The sequence below is a fragment of the Lotus japonicus genome, chromosome 3, assembly GCF_012489685.1.
Source record: "Lotus japonicus ecotype B-129 chromosome 3, LjGifu_v1.2".
Lineage (NCBI taxonomy): Eukaryota > Viridiplantae > Streptophyta > Magnoliopsida > Fabales > Fabaceae > Lotus > Lotus japonicus.
In genome coordinates this window covers 17,359,137-17,380,404 of record NC_080043.1, presented here as the reverse complement: position 1 = coordinate 17,380,404, position 21,268 = coordinate 17,359,137, and the positions used below count along the sequence as shown (strand labels likewise).

The window sequence follows — 21,268 nt, the reverse complement described above, 5'->3', positions numbered from 1 at the left end:
GAGCGACTCCTCTCTAGCAGTTAAGTGGGTTAATCACAGCAAAGATAGGCCTTGGAAACTGAGAAACATTCTTAATCAAATTGATATTCTAATTCCCTTAGTGAATTGCCTAGAAGTTAGACATATCTATAGAGAAGCTAATATTTCTGCTGATGCTTTAGCCAAAAGAGGATATGAGAAACCAAATGATTTGTACTATTTTAACAGTAGTGTGGATTTTTAATTACCTTGTGGGGGGTTGTCCCCACCATCCTTTTTCTTTCCAGTTTTTAATAAATTCATGTTCTCGAAAAAAAAAAAAAAACAAGCCCGTATAAAAAAAAATATGACTCCCGATTTAACTCTCAAGCTTTTGCAATTGGGTTTCTAACTCTCAACCGGTTATGATTCCCAAATGCAATTGTTCTTCCTTTTTTTATCACTGATCTGATTGCTCAGCTGCTCAATTTATTTCTACATATTACCATATACTTGAGGAATCATATATACCGCAAAAGAAATCAATATATCATCCATATCTGGAACTAATTGAAATCAATGTTATATTATTTATTTATTTATGAAGTGTTACAAGAAAAAAGATACAATAAGATTAAATCTCAGAAATTCAAAACTGATCCAATAGATTAAAAAATGAGAAGAATGATACAATTTACAAAGGCTGATCAAGAATAGAAGAAAATCAATGAAAAAGAATGAATCTGGACAAATGACAAGCTATTGTCTCTTCAACGGTACACAACTTCTACCTTCCAGCGTTGGGTCATGTTATAGAACAGAGGAGAAATAGAAAAAATCAATAGAGCATGGCGTCCCGATCCCAGAGGGAGAGAGAGAGATGCTGTGATAGAGCGGGAACGTGGGTGGTTCATTAGAGAGGAAGCTCCACTCCTCCACCGTGAGCTTCTCACTCTCCACAGCGGCGGAAACACGAACTGCACATTCTCCTCGCAGCGCTCGGATGTGAGAGATCACTCTATCCCTGTGTGGGTGAGAGATTAGTGATGCCTTATATGGCTGTGTGTGTCGGCTAAAAATACTAAATATTTTATAATACTAAACTAGTATTTTTTACCCGCGCGTTCACGGGAAATATGTCTATTATATTTGATACATTAATTAATACTTTGATTATTAAAAATAAATTAAACAACGAATGAAATAGAAAAGTCAGAATTAATGAGTAAAGTGGAGATAAAGACTTCTTTTCTAAGCCTGGAGACCAAGAGGAACTCGTTTCACATTCTTCGTAAATATGAAGACGATAACACAAATCATAGATATAAGGAATTATCAACATATTAATCTTAAAAAAAATTAATGTGATAGTAGCACAAATCAGAATTGTGTAAGATATATCATAAAGTATAACATTATTGTGTTTATTCCAACTAAGTAGGGATGACAATGGGTAGGTACTATAGTACCATCTCCATACCCGCGTTTTTAAAAATTACATGTACTCGTCTCCATACTCACGTGGGTAGCAACTCGAAGCTCCCACCTTTAGAAAATTCAATGTCATTACAGGAAGTTATCCATCTTTGCCAAAATCTAAATCTATGGATGACAATGGGTCTCAAAATCATAGAGTACCCGCAAAAAATACCCACTATGGATATGGTAAAAAACCGCTAAATGGGTATGAGGTTGAGTATAAATAATTACCCGCAAAAAATAGTGGGTATGAGTGCGGGTATGAGCACTATATACCCAACCGGCCCATATCCGCACACATATGTTATCATTATTATTATTATTATTATTATTTGGGAATATATTAAAAAATTAACTTAAGCTATAGCTTTCAAACTCACTTTTTTTTTAAAAAAATTTGGGATAAATACTCTAAAAATAAATAATAAATAAATAAAGATAAAATCAAGAAATAAACCACCTAAATCCTAATCAAATCTAAAATTTAAAAATGTATTTTTTTTAATCTAAAAATAAATCAAAAATAAATTAAGATAAAATCAAGAAATATACAATATAAATCCAAATCAAATATAAAATTTTAAAATGTATTTTTTTTATGAGAATTAATCTGAGAATGACACGTGTTATTTTTTTTTTCCAATTAGTGAATATTCTGCACCCTAGAAGATTTTCTTTTCCTCAATCCTTTTGCTTTTGATTAAGAAGAGAAAAACAGGAATCCTTGAAGCATATGACATCTTACACCAAAAATGAAGTCTTGAAGAACCAAATACCCTCATTCACCAATTTGAAAGGAGTGTGGTGAAAGAATTGTATTTAGTGTATTTGTGAATCTTGGGGTGGAACCCTTGTGAAACAAAAAATCAAAGGCACATTTCAGTCAAGAGAAACAAAAAAATGATGTATTGCCCCATATGTGCGCACCCCAACAAATTATCTATATATGTGAGAAAAAAACAAAATAATTCTCCCACCCAAAATAATTGTGGTTACTTCACCAATAAATTTATACTAACAATCAATTTAAATTGAACTTAAGGAAATATATAGAGCAAAGTAAGATAAGTCACCCAATTGGCATACTAAAACATGAGTATATCCAAAACTAATGAGTTTGAGGAAAACATGAACCAACCTTAAGAATGGGCTAAACATACTCATGAAGATTAAATGTGAGTTCTTCATATGCTTTCATCAATTTGACTGACATGTGCATCATTAAAAAAAATAGTAAGTTGTGCATCATTCACATACAGTGCAAATAGTATGCTTATACACATAGCTCAAACATGAAGAATAAAAACGGGTAAAATTTGAGAAATTAATATAAATTCAGGCTATCCTAAGTTTCGTAAATTTCTATAAATTATACCAAAATCTGGTTTAGAATGGTTTCACACGCATGAACTTCTACAAACTATACTAAAATCTGGTTTAAAAAAATACAAAAGCGGAAGAAGAACAATAGAAAAAACATTACATCATAATCAAATTTATATTGATATTGATATTGATAGCATGAAAAAGACACAAAAAGTTATAGAAATAATACCACATAAATGACATATAGCCAAATATCATGAAAACATAAAACTTCATTACCAAATGACATGAAACAATCTAATATAAATAGTATCTAAAATGTGAAAAACAACACTAAATGTCATGTCATGACACTTAGAACTTAGATTTCTCCAACATGCCAAATAACTATGTATAAACATGTAACAAATAATTACGAACAAATACTCTAAGTTCAAATATGACAAATAACTACAAATACTTAAGTCTCAAAGTTTCAAAAAGTCATCACTCCGACACTAGCACTCCAAGTATGAGTAAAATTATAAAAATTATTATTATATGTATGGATTCTGGGTTGGGTTGGATGAATTTGAACTGAATCCGAAATCCGATCCGAACTTGGTTGGTTTGTAGTAAAATCCATCCGACTAACCTGATTGCCCGATCCAACCCGCATTTTTTCTATCGGATCGGATTGGGTTGGGCGGGTTCATTGGATTTACCCGGCCCATGTTCACCCCTACATACTATGATACTAGAGACTCAATAAGAGTGGGTCTGACCGTCTGAGTAAGCTTAAGCTTGGGCTGTGTTTTTTTTTTCTCCAAAGTTTTGGCCTCTTTATTATTTTGGGCTTGCATATAACTTTTTTTTCAAACAGGCTAGCCTGTCAGGCCTAACAAGCTTTAATAAAAGCCTAGACCTGGCCTATTTAGCTAAACAGATTTTTTTGAAAGCATAAGTCTGGCCTTTTTAGTAAACGGGCAAGGCCAGGCCAGGCTTTAGCAGGCCAGGCCGCAGGCCCCTGATAGGCCACCTGGCCTATTCCCACCCCTACTCCCAAGTTGATGCCTATTTGAGGAATTGGAGCCTACCGCGACCCAGCTCCTTTGGTGAGTACAACAAACTACTCCCTATTTTGTCACTCGGGGGTCTGCAGTTCTCCCTCTAGATCTGCTTGACATTTTTCTTCCTTTGTTGCGTCTGCTATTGTTTTAGTTTTGGACGTCTCTCCTTCCTCGAAAGCAAAAGTTATATGTTCTAGTTTTGAGGAGTCTTGATTTTAAACGACATATCATTCTCCATTCCCACATTATGTGCAAAATTTAGGGCCAAGTTTGCTTTCCCCAATCTCACACTAGATAACACTCATATTACTCCGAGTGCATCATATTTCTCCATGAACCGAGCAAATGCGAAGCATGTTCTTCTTATTTTTCTCCTTTTCCTCTGCAAGAAAAAGCCATGAATGTTCCTAAATCGTTCCACCTTATGTCATAGCTGGCTATAGGATACCACATCATCTACCCCGTCAACTAAAATTGTAAAGCCTTTCTGCATATCGCCAAAACCACGCCGCCACCAATCTCCACCGTCATATGGCTGCTCTGTTGCCAGAACTCTAGCAGAACCCATTCCCAATGGTGGACCTTCCTCAATCTAGGAAACATAGCAGTCTTCGAGATGCTTCACATGTTCTTCGCCTCCCATTTTCTTATGATGGGTTTGCAGACGAATAGATAGGTACACAACCGATAATCCTTTCAGTTCAGGAAATGAGAGTACCGGAAGAAAATGACGCTTTCATTTGTTTTGATTTCAATGATTTCAACCTTGCAATTTCGAGTCCAAGAAGATTTTTTACCAGACTGGGGCGTGCAATGGGTTGCTCGACTTGTGGCTCTGTGGGATGATGGTCATGCGATGAAAAAACTTCGGAAAAGTAAAGGATACATGGAAGGAGGAAAACAGTTGGGAATGGAATACAAGTAAAAAAATAAATATTAGAAGAGCAGTAGCAAGTGATAAAAAAAAAGATGCTTAATTTTATACGAGTAAGTCCAATACTTTCACCATTTATTAGGTTGTTTATTTTTTAATAAATATATATGAGTAACTTAATCATTTAAACTTTATATTAAAACTGTAATTGATAATAAAAAAATCAATACATTATTACAATTAATACCAGACTGGGGCATGAAGAGCAAAGGATGCAAGGAAGGAGGAAAACAATTGGGAATGAAATATAAGTAAAATAATAAATATTAGCAGAGAGCAAGACGTGGTAACTCAAATTTTTTGGTCAAATGGAGAAGAAGTAGTGGTGGGTATGAAAGCTCGAGCGAGGCGGACCTGGTGTGTGGGAAAAGAGCTCAACCTAGTGTTTAAAGGTAGGGAAAAAGTTGCGCTGGTCTTGAGGATCAAATTCGGTCGAATCATCTTCCTCTGGAGGAAGAATGACACATGATTTGCAATAGGGGTGTACAAGACCCGGCCCTACCCGCCAACCCGTCCCGGCCCGATCATTAAAAGAGACCGGGTTCGGGTTGATCTTTAAGTTACCCGACTTCGGGTAGGGTCGGGTTCGGGTTGACACTCGGGTCACCCGACCCGTCCCACATATATATTTTATAAAATTTTAATTTGTTATAATGATTAAAATGTGATACATGGTGCTCAAATTTATCTTACCATGTAGATGAAATTAAAATGTTTAACATTTACCTTATGAATTAAATAAACGTTGGTCAAACTATTGACACTTTCATGCTCTAACAAGAGAAAATCATGTGTGTGTATTATGCATATGTGAAACAAGTGAAGAAATGATCAAACAAAATGTAAGCCTCTCAAGTGCAATAGATTATGAAAGAATTGGATTCTTTCAAGTTATTTCTTCTAAAAAATAGTTCCAACTTATAACTCTTTTAGTATGTTATTATCTTTAAATTTTACAATTAGTATCAAATAGTCTTAAACTTATTGTCCATCGGGTCAACCCGGTCCCGTCCTACATAGACCCGTCCTAAATTGGACCCGCATGATGTCGGGTTGCTTCGGGTCTAGGGACGGGTTAGGGTCTATGAATTGACCCGATCAATATTTAGGGCCGGGTTAGGGTTAACCAAAACCCGTCTCAACCCGTCCCTTGTACACCCCTAATTTGCAATGGGGTCTCCTTGCGTCAATTGGAATGTTAGAGGCTTGAGGAGATCAGAGAAACGACGAGCAGTTAAGAAGGCCGTTTGAAGGTAATGTTATGGCAAATTATATGGTAGGAACGAGGCAGGATCGAATTGAATCGTTATGGGCTTGTGTATGAAACAGAGGTTAAGGGGTTAATTTCAATTGTAATCTTAACCAAATATGTTTGATTAAGAAAATATGTTTTTTGAATTTTTTTTAAACTAAGAAATCTACAATAAAAAAAGAAAAAAAAAAACAACTCGTGGAGACATGGTTTCTTTGTAAAGACTAGGTTCAGTAGTTCACTGCCGGTTCAAAAATTCCACAGCCGTCACTCACTCCTTTCCTCCGCCCCTTCTCTCCCGTCGTCGGCGGCTGATAGCCACCGCCGGTGAGTTTCCCCTCTCTCTTTCTCCGTTTCGTCCCTCACTCTCTCAGTTCACGTTACCATGGAGCTTCACAGTGAACTTGGGGTTTGACCACAAGTTCGATTTTGGTAAACTCTCACCTTTCTCTTCCTTCTTATTCCTCGCTATGCTGGTTGCAAGTTTCTAGAGTTTCCTCAGTTACTGTGCAGAACTGAACTCACACTTTGCATTCGAGGTTTCTTAGGTTTTACTTCATTCATATCATGTCTAATAATCAGCAAAACAATGGTGTGGGCATGCAAAACCAGGCTCAATTTGGTGCAGGAAATAATCAAAACCAAAACTTGAGACCCCCCTTTATGCCCAACATGCATCCACCACCACCACCTTTCATGAATGCTGCAAATCACAATCAAATGCATTTGCCTCACATGGGTCAATCCCATGTTGGGATGTTAGGTCCCCAGAATAGTGTTGTAGGGAATGTCAATTACAATAATCCAATGTTTCCTCATCAGGGACAAGTCATGCAGAATGCAGCTCAGATGAACTTGTCTCAACTCCAGGGGTTAGCACAAGGTATTTTGAATATACTTCAGCAGCCTAATATGAATATGAATATGAATATGAGTATGAGTATACCGAATGGCCAATTTTGTGCCCCGCCATATCCTGTGCAAAATATGAACCAGCAGTTACCTATGCAAGTGTCAAACCCTTCACAAGTTGCTCCATATGGTATGCATCCCGGTCTCCGTCCCCGTCCCATGTTTGGGTTTCCAAACCAAGTGCCTGTGTCACAGCCCATGTTCCCTCAAAACTCAATTTTTTCTGCAAATCCTCAGATGGGTCATGTGCCCGGAAATCAGGTCAGGCCACAGATTGACCCGAATGAGAAAAAATTGGTTCCACCAAATGTGAACACAAATGCTTTTGTATCATCACCTTTTCCATCGCAGCAGTTACAAGGGAATGGTTCTGCACCGGTTAATCCTCATTTGGCGCAGCCACATCATACAAATAATTCTCAACCTTCTGCATTTATGAACTCAAACTCACAGGTATTTTTAAAAGTGATGTATCTCAGTATCTGTCTTGTTCATGTGTATCATCTGAATTTGTTATTCTACTACATATAGTATACGATTGTAAAAGAAGCTGTGGCGATTATATTTGATGCAAATTCTTATTATCTCTGCAGGAAAAACCTAATAGCAATATCAAAGCTAATGTTCCAAACTCTAATTGGAAAGGGCCACCAAGCAAAAACTTCAAAAATAAACCAAGTAGAGGTGGTTTTCAAGGAGGGTATGTTATTTTCTTATCACTTTTATTGTTCTTGGTTAATCACGTTATCAATGGATGCGTTATTGATTTCATGTGATTTACAAACCTTGTCCAATTCATGTAGATTCCAGAAGTCTAAGTTTGTCAATATCAACAATGGAAAGAGGGGAAATGGGTTTCCTGAAGGCTGCAAAGGTTTGAACTTTACAACCTTACTACCTTAGTACTAAGATGAAAATATTTTTATGTGGCTAGAGTCTACTAATGCTTGTAACCGAAGCAGGTGCCAACAAGGGGAAGGCAGGGCATGCTGGTTTAAATTCTGAGGAACTTAAGCAGGAAGCAAAAAGGTAGCTTTAGCTTCTACTTAACTTTCCAATCCTTTTTTTTATCTGGTTTCAGTCTATTACTTGCTAGCAGTGCCTTACATTCAACTGTTTTTGTTTAATTGTGTTTTGTTCATAAGGTGTTAAAAGATGCTAATTAAATAGCCTTTTCTTTTGTAAACTGCAAAATCACTGGAAATGAATGTTATTTCAGATCACATTGTATAAACTGTATACTAAATTTTAGCATAGCAGCCATCCCTCTATGCGCTATACCGCTATAGTGAATGTGGGGACGGCCACTACACAACGCTATCTTGGATTGATGACACTACTTCTAATGTATCAATAATAATGGTGTTAATGAGAAAGGTAAAACAATAATGTTAGAATATATTGTTCAATCTTCAGAAGTTTTGACATGTAAATCTCCATTATGTTGCTGAATGTCCAGTTCTTTAGTCTGTCAAAGTCGCTACATTTAGTTTGTATAATAAGGATTAGGCAAATAATCAGCTCTATTTTCTCCCCTGATCTGTAACCAGCTTCCAAAAATTTCATAAGTTGATCCTTTATTCCTTATACCGAAGTTTAGGTAGTTAGGAATGTGAGTGATTAGCAGTGCAGTTAATCGCGGATAGTGTAAAGCCAAAAATCCTTTATGCAATTATGCCTCAGAGCGGAAGCGGATAGCAGTGTGCCCTCAGAGCGCCATAGGGCCGCTATATCGCCTATTAGACAACATTAGTGATGAATTAATGTTGAAACCAAAATTGTCATGCAAAATGAGGTAAATCAACTAAATACATAGCTTATATAATTAGAGGCGGTGGGGGTCGAGGGGGGGCAAAAGTTCAACTCTCTTTTCTCCCCTGATCTGTAACCATCTTCCAGAAATTTGTAAGTTGATCCATTATTCAGTGTACCTAAGTTTAGGTAATTAGGAGGGTGAATGATTAATTGATAATGACTTAATTTGAATCCAAAATTTTCATGCAAAAGAAGGTAAACCAACTAAGTATAGAATAGAAACTGATTCAGATAAAGCATAGAAAAAGGAATTCTATTATTAAATCTTCCCAGATCTGCATCAGTGGGGTGACATAATAAGAAAATTAAGAGGATTACATGAACAACAGATACAGAAGCTCCTTGGCATAATAGAGACTTTGACTCTCCCAAAATGACCCTTATTACAATCTAGATACCCTCTCTAATCTCCCCTTGTTATTTATGACTTATTCTCTCCCTCTCTAACCAACTCCCTAGCTAACTAACTACTTAACTAACTCTAACATTTACTATTTTCTATCAATACTCAGTCCTTGAAGTTTCACCTTGTCACCTTGTCCTCAAGCTGAATAGTTCTTGATAGCTAGTCGTGGTTCCCGATTATTAAAGCAGCGCGATAAACTTGACCACAAGCATAACGGTAGCTTGATCAGCAAGTAAAATAGTCACCAACCCTCCATGTATCACCAGTTGGCTAGTGATCACCGTTACACCTTTTGGATGCTTCCTGATCTCTATAATTTCTTTAGCAGCATGAACTCTACTTCCAACCATAGTGGTAAGAATACCAGCAGTCATGCTCCTCTTTCCTACTCGTGCTGCAGCTATATTAATTGCACCCTTACACCGCTTCTGAATTTTGACCAGTTTTCCATAGCCAACAGGAGAACAACATAGGCAGGGTCTGCTGAATTCTTCATTTCAATTTCAACAATGACATGAATTTGTTGATCAAGGAAACACCATCAACAATGACAGCTTCTGATCCATTTCCCTCACGGTTGTCGTGGGCCGGTCCAAGAGTTCGAGACCCAAACAACCAAGGAAGTTGCGCACACCCCTCTTTTCTGTTCCACCTTTGTGCTATTTTGGAGCTGTCCAAAAATACGCCGCACACTTTTTTATAACCTCATCATTTTTTCCTCCAGATCTTCATGACCTCTTTTATACATTTTTTTGCTGATTTTGTTCACTCCTTTGTTCTTTGATATTTTTGTTGGCTCTTTGAGAGAAAAAACTTCATCCAATGACTCAAAAGAATTTGATTTCATCTGTGTTTTTTTGCTTCCATCCCATCAGCTTCTCTTGCATTCTCTATGACTTCATCTTTTCTTCTACTTTCCTAGTCCCGGGATTCAAAGTCCTCTTGTTGAACCTAGACTGGAATATCTGGGTCAAAAATTATGGATGAAATTTCTTGAGCAAGGCTTTCATGAACTCTCACCTTGTTGCATTAGGATGGTACCATTTCCACCCAAGCTACCAACTGAAAGCACTACCTGTCAAAGCCTTTACAACCTCCTGTAGCTTCTTCTCCAGGCATATCCATGGCCTCAAAATGCTGCTCCATGTGAATGAGCCGCCAATAAGCGTTTCATCCTGCAAAAGATGGCGTCTCATTAAATTCCTCCTTGAGTCCCCTCCTGGAGCTGTCAATCTCTTTTCCCATTTCTTCAAGAATGTTAGGAATGTGCTCCTTTTTTACTGAATGCAAAACAGTTCCTAGATTCTTGAAGATTCACTGCCCCACAGCTCCTTGATGGAGATTTGATACCAGTTGATAGAAACTTGTTCAGATAGAGCACAGAAAAAGGTAAGATATTATTAAAGCTTACTTTCCAGATATGCACCAGAGGGTTGACAGAATAGGAAAGTGAAGAGAATTGCACTGAATAACTGATGCAGAAATTCCTTGGTATTTGAGAGATCAGGACTCTCCCAAAATGACCCTGATTGCAGTCCATATATCCTCACTAATCTCCCCTTGTGTTAATTTATCGCCTCTTCTCTCCCCCTCTAAATAACTCCTTTATCTAATTAGCTATTACACTAACTATCTCTGTTCAACATTTGCTAACTGTGATCTATAAATATCTATTAGTATATTAGAAAAATAAAGTATCAGCAATTAGAAGGGAGCGCTAATTATCCTGCTGACTTAGAGCCTGTTTGGATGCAGACCAAAGAGCACTTATTGAAGCTGATTCAGTGCATTTGTTGTAGAGAAGCTCCCATAAGTGTTTTTTGGTCCGTATCCAAAAGGGTTTTTAATCTATAACTTAGCCACTTATATAGACTTACATATAAGCATATTGTATTTGAACTACAATATCAGGTAAAGTGGTAAAAAACATTTGTCAAACAATGAAAAAAACCACCTTACTTCTCTTCAACATATTTAGTTAATCAGGTTCATGATTTTGGTCTGAAAATCTCAGATGTTTTATTCAGATAAATGTCTACCAGAGATAACCATCGAAATGACGCAAATCTTTATTTTGGTGCTATTTTTAAGAGTCTTGTTATGTTCTCATCATATTTTAGTTGTCTTTATTAAACGATTTTCTTAACTTTTTTATTTTGCAGCTTATCTTTTTTGTCTTGACAACATCTTAAATCTTCGAACATTGATTTCTTTAATGATCACTGTTCTTTTGTTTCTTGAACGGTTAGATCTGTGACTTACTCAGAGCAAGAAATCCAACAGTGGCGTGAAGCACGGAGAAAGAATCACCCTTTCAAGGACAACATTCAGAAGGTTTTAAACAACCTACCCTATCTTCTGCTTGTGTTTATCAGATTTTATTGTCTAACAAGTATAATTTAAATTACTACCTGCTGAAGCAGAGTGAAGACCAGAAAGACACCAAGGTCATTGATAGAGGCGTCTTGCAAAAAGAGGTATGCTTACTGAGGGATGTTTTAGCATATAATACCTCCCAATATAATATTGTCATATCACCAACTTCAATTTTGTTGTTAAATGGAAACTAAGCAAGCAATATCTTTTGGCATGAAGTGATGATAAATAAATATTTCTTGCACTCCATGATCAGAAGTATCTCAATTCTTTAACTTCGTATATGTGTTTTATATTTGCAGCTCAAGGAGGTTTTAGCTAAGCAAGCTGAGTTGGGTATTGAAGTTGCTGAAATACCATCACACTACCTGAAGAATTCTGAAAATCAAGGTTTTCAAACTGAGGGGAAAAACTCATTTACCGACAAAAGGAAATTCCAAAACAAGTTCAATAAGAAATCAGACAGAAGAGGTCGGTTCGGCAAGAGGCAAAAGTTTTCTCACAACGACATTTCAGAAAAACCTGCTTTAAACAAGAAGAAGCCAACTTTATTAGAGAAACTCTTGAGTGCAGACATAAAAAGGGATAAGAGCCACCTGTTACAGGTTTTCAGGTTCATGGTAATGAATTCTTTCTTCAAAGATTCTCCTGATAAGCCACTGATATACCCATCAGTTAAGGTTAAAGAAATAGGGTCTGAAGGTGGTTGTGAAGAAAAACATTTGCACACTGGAAAAGATGCTCTTGAACGCGGTAATGAGAAAACAGTTCAAAACATTGCAAACCACAGTATTGACAATGATCATGATAGTGAAGATGGAGAGAGTGAAGATGAAGGGATTGGGGAATCGGATGAAGAGGAGGGAGAAATTTTAGAGTGAAGTTCAAGGTTTGCAGTGTCTGTTCTTGCAGCAAAGCTTTTGATGAATAGCAAATATTGTAATATTTTCTGTTAAATTATTTTTGTTGTTTATGTCATTGTTTTGGCGTCACATATGTGGAGATTGGCATGGAAGGTCTAACCCTAGTTGTGGGGAATTTTCTTACAATATATTTTGGAGTTGCAAATATGAAGTAATTGTTGGTGGCATGGGGTCCTCATCATGCATTGCGTGAGGCAAAAGAAGATATATGGCTAAGCAAATGTTGAGTAAATTAAAACTACATGCAACTTCAGGGGATGTTGTAAAATATATTCTAGAATCAGCTCTAATTGACAATCAAAATAACATCTCAATAGTTGGTAGACAGTGAGTTCCTAAGCATGTTGTCAAGGGTTAAAATTTTGGTAGTGTGTATGAAAAAGATTAAGAAAATTTGACTCCTCACAAGGGATTAAAAACATTTGACTCCTACAAAGACTAGTGTCTCAATTCAGAAATTTTTGATTAACATTTACCGCAATATGCCTTGATATTTTTATTTTTTTATAAGCCAACAGTGTGCCTTGAAATAATTATAGAGCTTTGTCTATCATGGACAAGAAAAATCAAGATCCATATGTTAAAAAGAGCTGCGAATTAAGGCTTTTAGCACATAAGGCGAAAATTTAGGCAAATTTTTTTGGAAACCCAAGATTGATAAAAGTGAAAATTTTTTACTTTTTCATTTAGATGTCTTTTGGAAACCCAACATTGAAATATATTTAAGTAATTTTATCCATAGAAGTAATTTAATTCATTCTATTCTATCAACATTTTTGTAAACATACTTAAACACATTATTCCCATGTACCAAAAAACACATTATTCCCAAACACAAATTCCTTTACCCAAGGGGTAGCTAACTTGACAACGCTAGCTGAGTGTGTGAGAAGAGCTCTTGGGTTTGATCCGCACACAATATACTCTGAGGGAGGGATGAGAAACATTAACTGTGACTAAATCCCGAATCTGGCGGCATCCAAATGGTGACTAGGTAACGGATGTGTATAAAAAAACACAAATTCCTTTTTTTTTTTGTGAAAATTCATTCTATTAAACTTATCAAACTTACTTTTAATTAAGTTTTATCTAAACTCCAATAAAACAAATGGATCCTGACACTTTGAATTGTATAGTTCTTACTTTTTACTATAATTTTTTTATTACATCATAGAAGCTCGTTTCACACTTCGGATTCTTAATAACGGGACACGACGCAAAACGATTCGTCTGCCACATTCTGTTATTTCTGCATCTCTCTCATCGTTTGGTTCCCCAGAAAATCCACGAGAAAGCTGCCAGAAAATGGGGGAAAATCAGAACCAGTAAAAACCAAGGTATGAAGCTCCAACCGTGGTTACATTCAATGATCTGTCTCCATTTCCTCAAAATCTGTAGAACGTGACCTGCATTTCAAGTAGTGCTCAGTAATCTCTCTCTGTTTTTCCTTTTTTACGTTTGGGTGATTTGTTTTTCGAGCTACATTTTCGCGTTGTGATTCCGTTTCTGTTGTTGATGTACCCATTTTCTCTTGATGATAGTGTGTTACGAATTTTGTTGCCTTTGTTGTGTGAATCGGTTCGTGCCTTGAACATGTATGAAGTGGGGTTTACCCACGTTCGCATTCGGTTCTTAGATTTTGTTAGTTTTCTTGTGCAAATCATGTATCATATGTAACAAGCATTTTTAGAACAGTGACTTCATTTTTCATTTCATCACTAGGTGCCTTGTTAACCATCCTTTCTTCACAGTTGGTGGTTTCTCTGTTTGGACTAAATTGCAGGTGAGCATCCAGTGGTATATCCTATATTTTCTAAAGATATGTTAAGAATTTTGTAAATATGCATCTTGCAAGTGCAGAAAATAGTAAAAATTCAGACCATGTTGAGAGAGCTTATTTGAGCTTATCTGATAACATAAGCACTTATGCCTGTGTTTGGGAGAGCTTATGAAAACAACGCTGTTTTGAGCTTATTTTCATAAGCTACTCAGGATAGCTTATGAAAAAGAGTTTATGCTTATATATAGTTTATTTCAATTTATGTCAATAAATTTTTTAAAATAGCTTATGAATAAGCGCTTATATCATAAAAGACCATAAGCGCTTAATTAAGTTGTTTTTCCAAATGGGCCCTAAACAGTTGTCTGTAATTTGACTTAAAATTATTTGTAATGTGTACATATATGTATAACATCCAGTATTCATTTCTTAAATTGACTTGTATTTGAAATTTGCTTGCTGTGTCTTTGCTAATTTCTAGTAGTGCTAGCTAGGTAGTTGGCTTAATGATTATTATGGCAGTTCTTTGGTGTTTTTCTTTGTTAGCTCAAAGATGCACTCGAGGGACTTGCGCCGTAGAAAAGAGGTCACTGGACGATTTCCTGAGTGTGGTGCGATCTTCATGTCAAATAGAAGTACACTTGAAGAATGTTTTGAGAGGGGATTGCTTGGGCTACCAGGTTCTGCATCTGATTTTGTTAGAAGAGTTAAGGCAGGAATGATTTTGTTTCTTTTCGAATATGAAGACAGAAAACTCTATGGGGTTTTTAGAGCAATATCGGATGGTGGCATAAACATTGTTCCTCATGCATATACATCATCTGGTAGGAGCTTCCCTGCTCAGGTACTAATCTCTGTGTTCATATTTTGTTTGCCTTTTTCCAGCTCACATTCACATAGATTTTGCCTATATTAATTTTCTTTAGTAGTGGGTTTAATCGATTTTCGATGATATAGTTTGTTTCTAGAAAAAACTTATTGCTTTGAGTTTTTTTGTTGTTGTTGTTGGTATCAACCAGGTTCAATTTACCACAATCTGGCCGTGTGAGCCCCTATCTGAAAAGGAGTTTCGTGATGCTATTCAAGATAACTACTTTGACACCAAAAAATTCAACTTTGGTTTGTGTGAAAAGCAGGTCTGCTCTTTTGCAACATTTGGTTGGACATTTATGCATCATTTTATTTTATCTACATGTGTACTCAGAATTTGGTGTGGGTAATCTTCTTGATATATATGTTTTACAGTTCTTGTTAAGTTGTAGTTAATTTGTTATTGCTGTTAGTTGTATTCTCCTATGGCTGTAATTCTGTTAAGCAGTTAGTGTCATATAGTTTAGCCCTCTCCCTCTTGTATACAAACATTGTATCACTTTGATAGTTCAGTTCAATGAAAATACAGCCATAGTTCTTACATTCTCTGGGTATCACATTTACCGTTCTTGATTGTTTCTCAGATTCAAAGTCTTCTGTGGTTATTCAACTCAAGAAGACTTCAAATCATGGACTCTCTTCAGGACAAAAAAAGGAAGAACAGAGAGGATGAATTCGAGTCTATTGAAGGTGGACTAGAGAAAGAGAAATTTTCTGAGATTCAAATCACTGGAAGGAAGCTCAATTCTAGTGATGAAGCTTATGATCCTGAACATCCTGGCTTCGATCATTCAGAGGGATCCAGGGCTGACTCTGCTGCTGGCATTGAATCACATGAGCTTCTTACATTGCCACAAAAGAAAGAAAACTTCCATGTTTCTGCCCAAGACACTGAAGACTTTATACCGTTGTTTTCACCAGAACATTCTGACATTGAAGAAGATGGGTTTGATTCCGATGAGTGTTCTGAAGAGAAACAGATAGAGTTGTTTCTTGGCAATAAAGTTTCTTTTGTACCTGTACCACAATTTGCTCCTAGTTTTGTGCGGTATAACCAGATGAAAATGGATCACCTATTTGCTTCTCCACATGGGAGCAACACATTAGATGATTCTTCAATTGCTTCTCCACATGGAAGTAATCATTCAGAATCGCCTCAGCCCAAGGGCATGTATGCTGATAACGCCAACAAAAGAGCTAGTGTGTTTTCTCGATTAAATTTTTCCTCAAAGCATATTACTTCAGGAAATAAGAATCGTGCAAAGAAGAAACGCCATTACAAGTGTGAAAAGATGGAAATGGTCACGCGACAGAAGCTTGAGATTGATGGTTGTTCTATTGATAAAAGGACTAGCGTGTTCATGCGCTTGACCAGTGCTTCATATTCTGTTGATCAACAAGTCCATTGCATGACAGGATTCAAGGAGGGAAGTGGTGGGTGGAAGAAGAGAAAGGGGGAAAGCATTTCCTGAGATTGATGGGTTCTGAGTAACTGGTTTCAAGCTGTTGACAGAGACATGCAGGTTGGAGGAATATGATGGGGAAAGCTGATTGAGAAAATGGTCGGATAGAAAATGAAAAGAAAAAGAGTTGGTAGTTTTTTGGTTTTCCATTGTTTAGTTAAGTACAAAATAGGAGGAAAGAAAATATAGATATTTCAAATGTCTAAAATATCTTAATCAAGAACTTAGATGATGATGGTTTCAACTGTTGGGATTTTTTCTCTTGCAAAAATTAATTTCATATCTCATGAAATTTATGCTTTACGTTATTCAATGTTATACAAGGGAATTAGCTAGTGCATCCTTATAAATATAATATGAAATCATTTACGCGTATTCACCTAAATATTTAAACTTTTCATATTGTTTGTTCATCACATGGCATTAGAGCCTTTATAACTAATAGGTTTAGAGGGTTTGGAGTTTGTCATTGCTCCGTTATCTAAAATAATAATTGATTTTAAGCACAAAATATAGGTTTATGCATTGTGTACGCAACTTTAAGAGTTTTTAATATGTCAGCTTAATATTTGGGTGTGCATGCTTGTTGTTCCTATGTATGTGCATCAACCTCTTATTGAAAAAAAAAGCAAACGAATAGCATGTTGAAATTGAAACCTTTGAATAGTTACTGATAATGTATTAATTCAGAGGTACAATATTTGAGAGGTACAATATTTGAAGTTTATGATTTTAGAGGTTTCATGTTAATGTCAACTAACTAATAAAATCTTTTCCTAATAATATCAATATATCTTATTCTTATAATAATAATAATAATAATAATAATAATAATAATATATTATCATAATCTATCATGAAGAAATAATATATCTTATCCTAACAATATATCCTATCCTAATCAATATATTGATGATTAGAAAAGAAAAACTTCTATCAGGCTGATTTAGTGATGTGTCATTCTCACGTTAATTCTTAGTGACGTGTCATTCTCACGTTAATTCTCATAAAAAAAATTCCACGTGTCATTCTCAGTTTAATTCTCATAAAAAAATACATTTCTAAATTTTAGATTTGATTAGGATTTAGGTTGTTTATTTCTTGATTTTATCTTAATTTATTTTTTATTTATTTTTAGAGTATTAATTAATTTTTGTGGTATTTTTATTGAATTTTCGGATTTTTAATTAATTCAGTATTTTATGAGTTTTTATTGTGATTTGCTAGATTTTGATAGTTTTTATCTATATTTATTTAGTACCTTTTTAAATTTTAGATTTGATTAGGATTTAGGTTGTTTATTTCATAATTTTATCTTAATTTATCTTATTATTTATTTTTAGAGTATTAATTAATTTTTATGGTATTTTTGTTGAATTTTCGGATTTTTAATTAATTCAGGATTTTATGAGTTTTTATTGTAATTTGCAAGATTTTTATATTTTTTATCTATCTTTATTTATTATCTTTTTTAAATTTTAGATTTGATTAGGATTTAGGTTGTTCATTTCTTGATTTTATCTTAATTTATCTTAAAATACTTAATTAAATAAAAATCCGAAAATTTAATAAAAATAACATAAAATTTAATTAATACTCTAAAAATAAAATTTTTCTTCATTTTTAATTAATTCATGATTTTATGAGTTTTTACTGTGATTTGCTAGATTTTGGTAGTTTTTATCTATCTTTATTTAGTACCTTTTTAAATTTTAGATTTGATTAGGATTTAGGTTGTTTATTTCATGATTTTATCTTTATTTATCTTATTATTTATTTTTAGAGTATTAATTAATTTTTATGATATTTTTGTCGAATTTTTGGAATTTAATTAATTCAGGATTTTATGAGTTTTTATTTTGATTTGCTAGATTTTTGTAGTTTTTATCTATCTTTAGTTATTTCCTTTTTTAAATTTTAGATTTGATTAGAATTTATGTTGTTTATTTCTTGATTTTATCTTAATTTACCTTAAAATCCTTAATTAAATAAAAATCCGAAAATTCAATAAAAATAACATAAAATTTAATTAATACTCTAAAAATAAACTTTTTCTTCACCTAAATTTATTTCCATAACAAATTTTGAAACCGATTTATAAAAGTAATTTTAAATCTGAGAAACTTTTTTATAAAATTTTAAAAGATTTGCCTTAATTATTTAAGATTTACCTAGATTACTTATTACTAATAATGCATCAGTCATCTCCTCCCCTATATGCCTCTACTGTGAACCGGTTGACATGGAGGAAAAATGAGGAAGATCACTCGAGTATGCAACTTGCTTCATGTGGTGCTAATAATTGTGTAATGTGATAATTGTGTAAGTGTTTGACATAAATGTTGTTGGGTAATTAGATTATTTTCCTCATCCTCTTTTGATATATTTGTTCTAATGTCCCTTATCTGAATTTTGCAATTGAAACTAATTCATCTTCTGCCCTGAGTTTTTTTTTTTTCGAAAAGAAGGAGCTTGCGGTGTCTTCCTGTATGAGTCAAATCCCCATCTCGCGTTTCAAGGTATTCAGTTCTTCTTACTTTGGATTATCAATATTTATTTGGGTTATTATTTTTCTTTTTCATTTTATTTCTTTGTTCTTTTCTGAGTAGGGGGAAGAGAATCCTAATGAGAAGAAACTATAAGAACCCAATAATTGACAAGAGAAGAAAGAAGAATCTAAGTTTGTGTGAGTGGTGAGTTTCTGATTCAGGTTCGATGTGAGAATTTTTTATAAGCTTTTCCCCCTGTAGATTGTGATTACTTCATTGGTGAGATTCATGCTAGATTGTGGAGACCCCAAGTTACAGGTGCTCGGAGTTGCTTGCTGATTTTCCCTATGGCTTCAACTCAAATATTTGGTATCAAAGATCTCTTTTATGTTTAATCATTCATTATATTTCTTTTCAAGTTGGTTATGATGCATGAAGGCTAATTAATTGATGTTCCTTCTCTTTTGAGTTAATTTTCTAGCCGAGATAAGATGAGAACGCTTAAATGATGAAATTCAAATCCTTTCTTCACTAGATTTCAGTTTCATTGACAGGTTGAACTTAGCTGTCATTGTTTATGCTTATTTTCATATAAGTTTTTCTTTTCATTTGTGTATCGGGTTTTTCTTCATTGTTATGAGATAATTATGCTTCATTATATGAGCCTGTCTCCTTAATTGTGGTTGCTTTGCATTAAGGAAGTTGAGTCTGGTCAAGTATTGTGATAATTTTTAAATGCTATCATCATCATTGTCCTTGGGTTGGATCTTTGGTCTGCAAACTTTAGTTTTATGGTGAAAGAAAGTTTTGGGAAAATGGGGGATTGATCCCATCTCAAAGTCCAAAGAAAAGTTGTAATGATATTTGTAGTGAGTAGTTTCTTTTAGTTGTAGAATATAGAAGGTTTTGTATCATATTTTATATTTAATCCAGGCTTTTTGATTAAAAGATAAATTTTCAGTGAACTGTGTTTTTGTGTCAAAACAACTTTGCTCTTTTCTTCCAAGTTTATTAGTCCGTGATGCATCATAATATTAGAACAATCTTACTATTAAATGGTAGTTTAATGGTGTATATTATTTGACTTGAAAGTAGGGGCGGAGGCATGAATTTCAGAAAGGGGGCAAAGATATAAATGAACATAATTTGTAAGAAAATTTCAATTTTTATCAACTAAAGAATGTGCAAAAAAAAAAAACATAAACAAAACAAGAATGAAGTAGCAGCCCAAGCTAAGAAAAAACTCATTTGTTGAAGGCCAAAACTTAAAGGGGACATTTTACAAACAGTTGGTGTGCATAATTTTTATAACTTTTTTTTTACAAGCAAAACACAAGAACCACAAATTTAATCTCATATAATCAGACCGATTAACAAGGTTATTAAAACTGGACCGTTGATCAAATCGGTTAGGGAATTGGTTCATCGTTCATTAGATCAATCGTAATTGAATTGTGGTCTGACCGGTATAGCCGCTCTAAATTAAATATATCATTTAGAAAAATTATATAATAGATTACAAAAATTGATATTAAATAATTACCAAATTTTAACTGAGAAGTTAAATTTATATTTACCTTAAATGTCACAGATTCAAATTGATTTCAAATAGTTTTAAAGGATTGTTTAAAAATTAACACAAAAAAATGCTATCAAATGCTTCGTATAAGTTAAAACTATTATTTTATACTTTTTATTACTATGTTGGAAAAGGGGTGCAACTCTAATGTCAAAAAAAGTGCAGCCTAGTAGCTTTTACGTCTAATAAAAAAGGCCCATATGTAACAAAACCCTAATATCTATTTTTAATTTCAATTGTTAGTGGATAACACAGAGGTTCAAAAGAATGTCTACTGAATCTGAAAGAGAAACGCAAACAACATAGAGATCACCCCTTCCTCTCAGCTCAACCTTTCCCTCCCTCCTCTCCTTCTCAAGTCTCACACTGCTTCAATTTTTTCTCGAGACATTCCTAAAATTCAGGGGTGACTAAGCATGGACAAGTCACCCCTGTGCCTCCACCACTGCTTGAAAGTGAATTATGTCATGGAAAATCTCTCCTCACTTCCATGTATGTAATTTATGGCTTATGCTCCATAAACTAATCTCAGTGTAACATTTAAAATTATGTGTCGTACGACGACTAGAGAACTATTATCATATTCGCATACAAATAATTCCATGTTAAAACTAACATAAAAATTAATTTTAATATCATTTCAGTACTTTTTTTAGT

At 34.5% G+C, this 21,268-nt stretch overlaps 2 protein-coding genes across 2 annotated transcripts; both read left to right on the top strand.

Moving 5' to 3' along the window:
- The first annotated feature begins 6,196 nt into the window (after positions 1 to 6,196).
- LOC130748121 (uncharacterized) lies at positions 6,197 to 12,597 on the top strand. Its single transcript, XM_057601268.1, has 7 exons — positions 6,197 to 7,363; positions 7,504 to 7,610; positions 7,714 to 7,784; positions 7,873 to 7,939; positions 11,381 to 11,465; positions 11,555 to 11,608; positions 11,810 to 12,597. Exons 1-7 carry the CDS (start codon positions 6,566 to 6,568, stop codon positions 12,386 to 12,388), a joined length of 1,761 nt encoding a protein of 586 aa, XP_057457251.1. The 5' UTR covers positions 6,197 to 6,565; the 3' UTR covers positions 12,389 to 12,597.
- A 1,021-nt stretch (positions 12,598 to 13,618) lies between these two features.
- Positions 13,619 to 16,835, top strand: LOC130749714 (uncharacterized). The gene is made up of 5 exons (XM_057603093.1): positions 13,619 to 13,767; positions 14,153 to 14,213; positions 14,757 to 15,054; positions 15,230 to 15,346; positions 15,665 to 16,835. The coding sequence occupies exons 3-5, from the start codon at positions 14,764 to 14,766 to the stop codon at positions 16,550 to 16,552; spliced, it is 1,296 nt and encodes a 431-aa protein (XP_057459076.1). The 5' UTR covers positions 13,619 to 13,767; positions 14,153 to 14,213; positions 14,757 to 14,763; the 3' UTR covers positions 16,553 to 16,835.
- Positions 16,836 to 21,268: the final 4,433 nt, after the last annotated feature.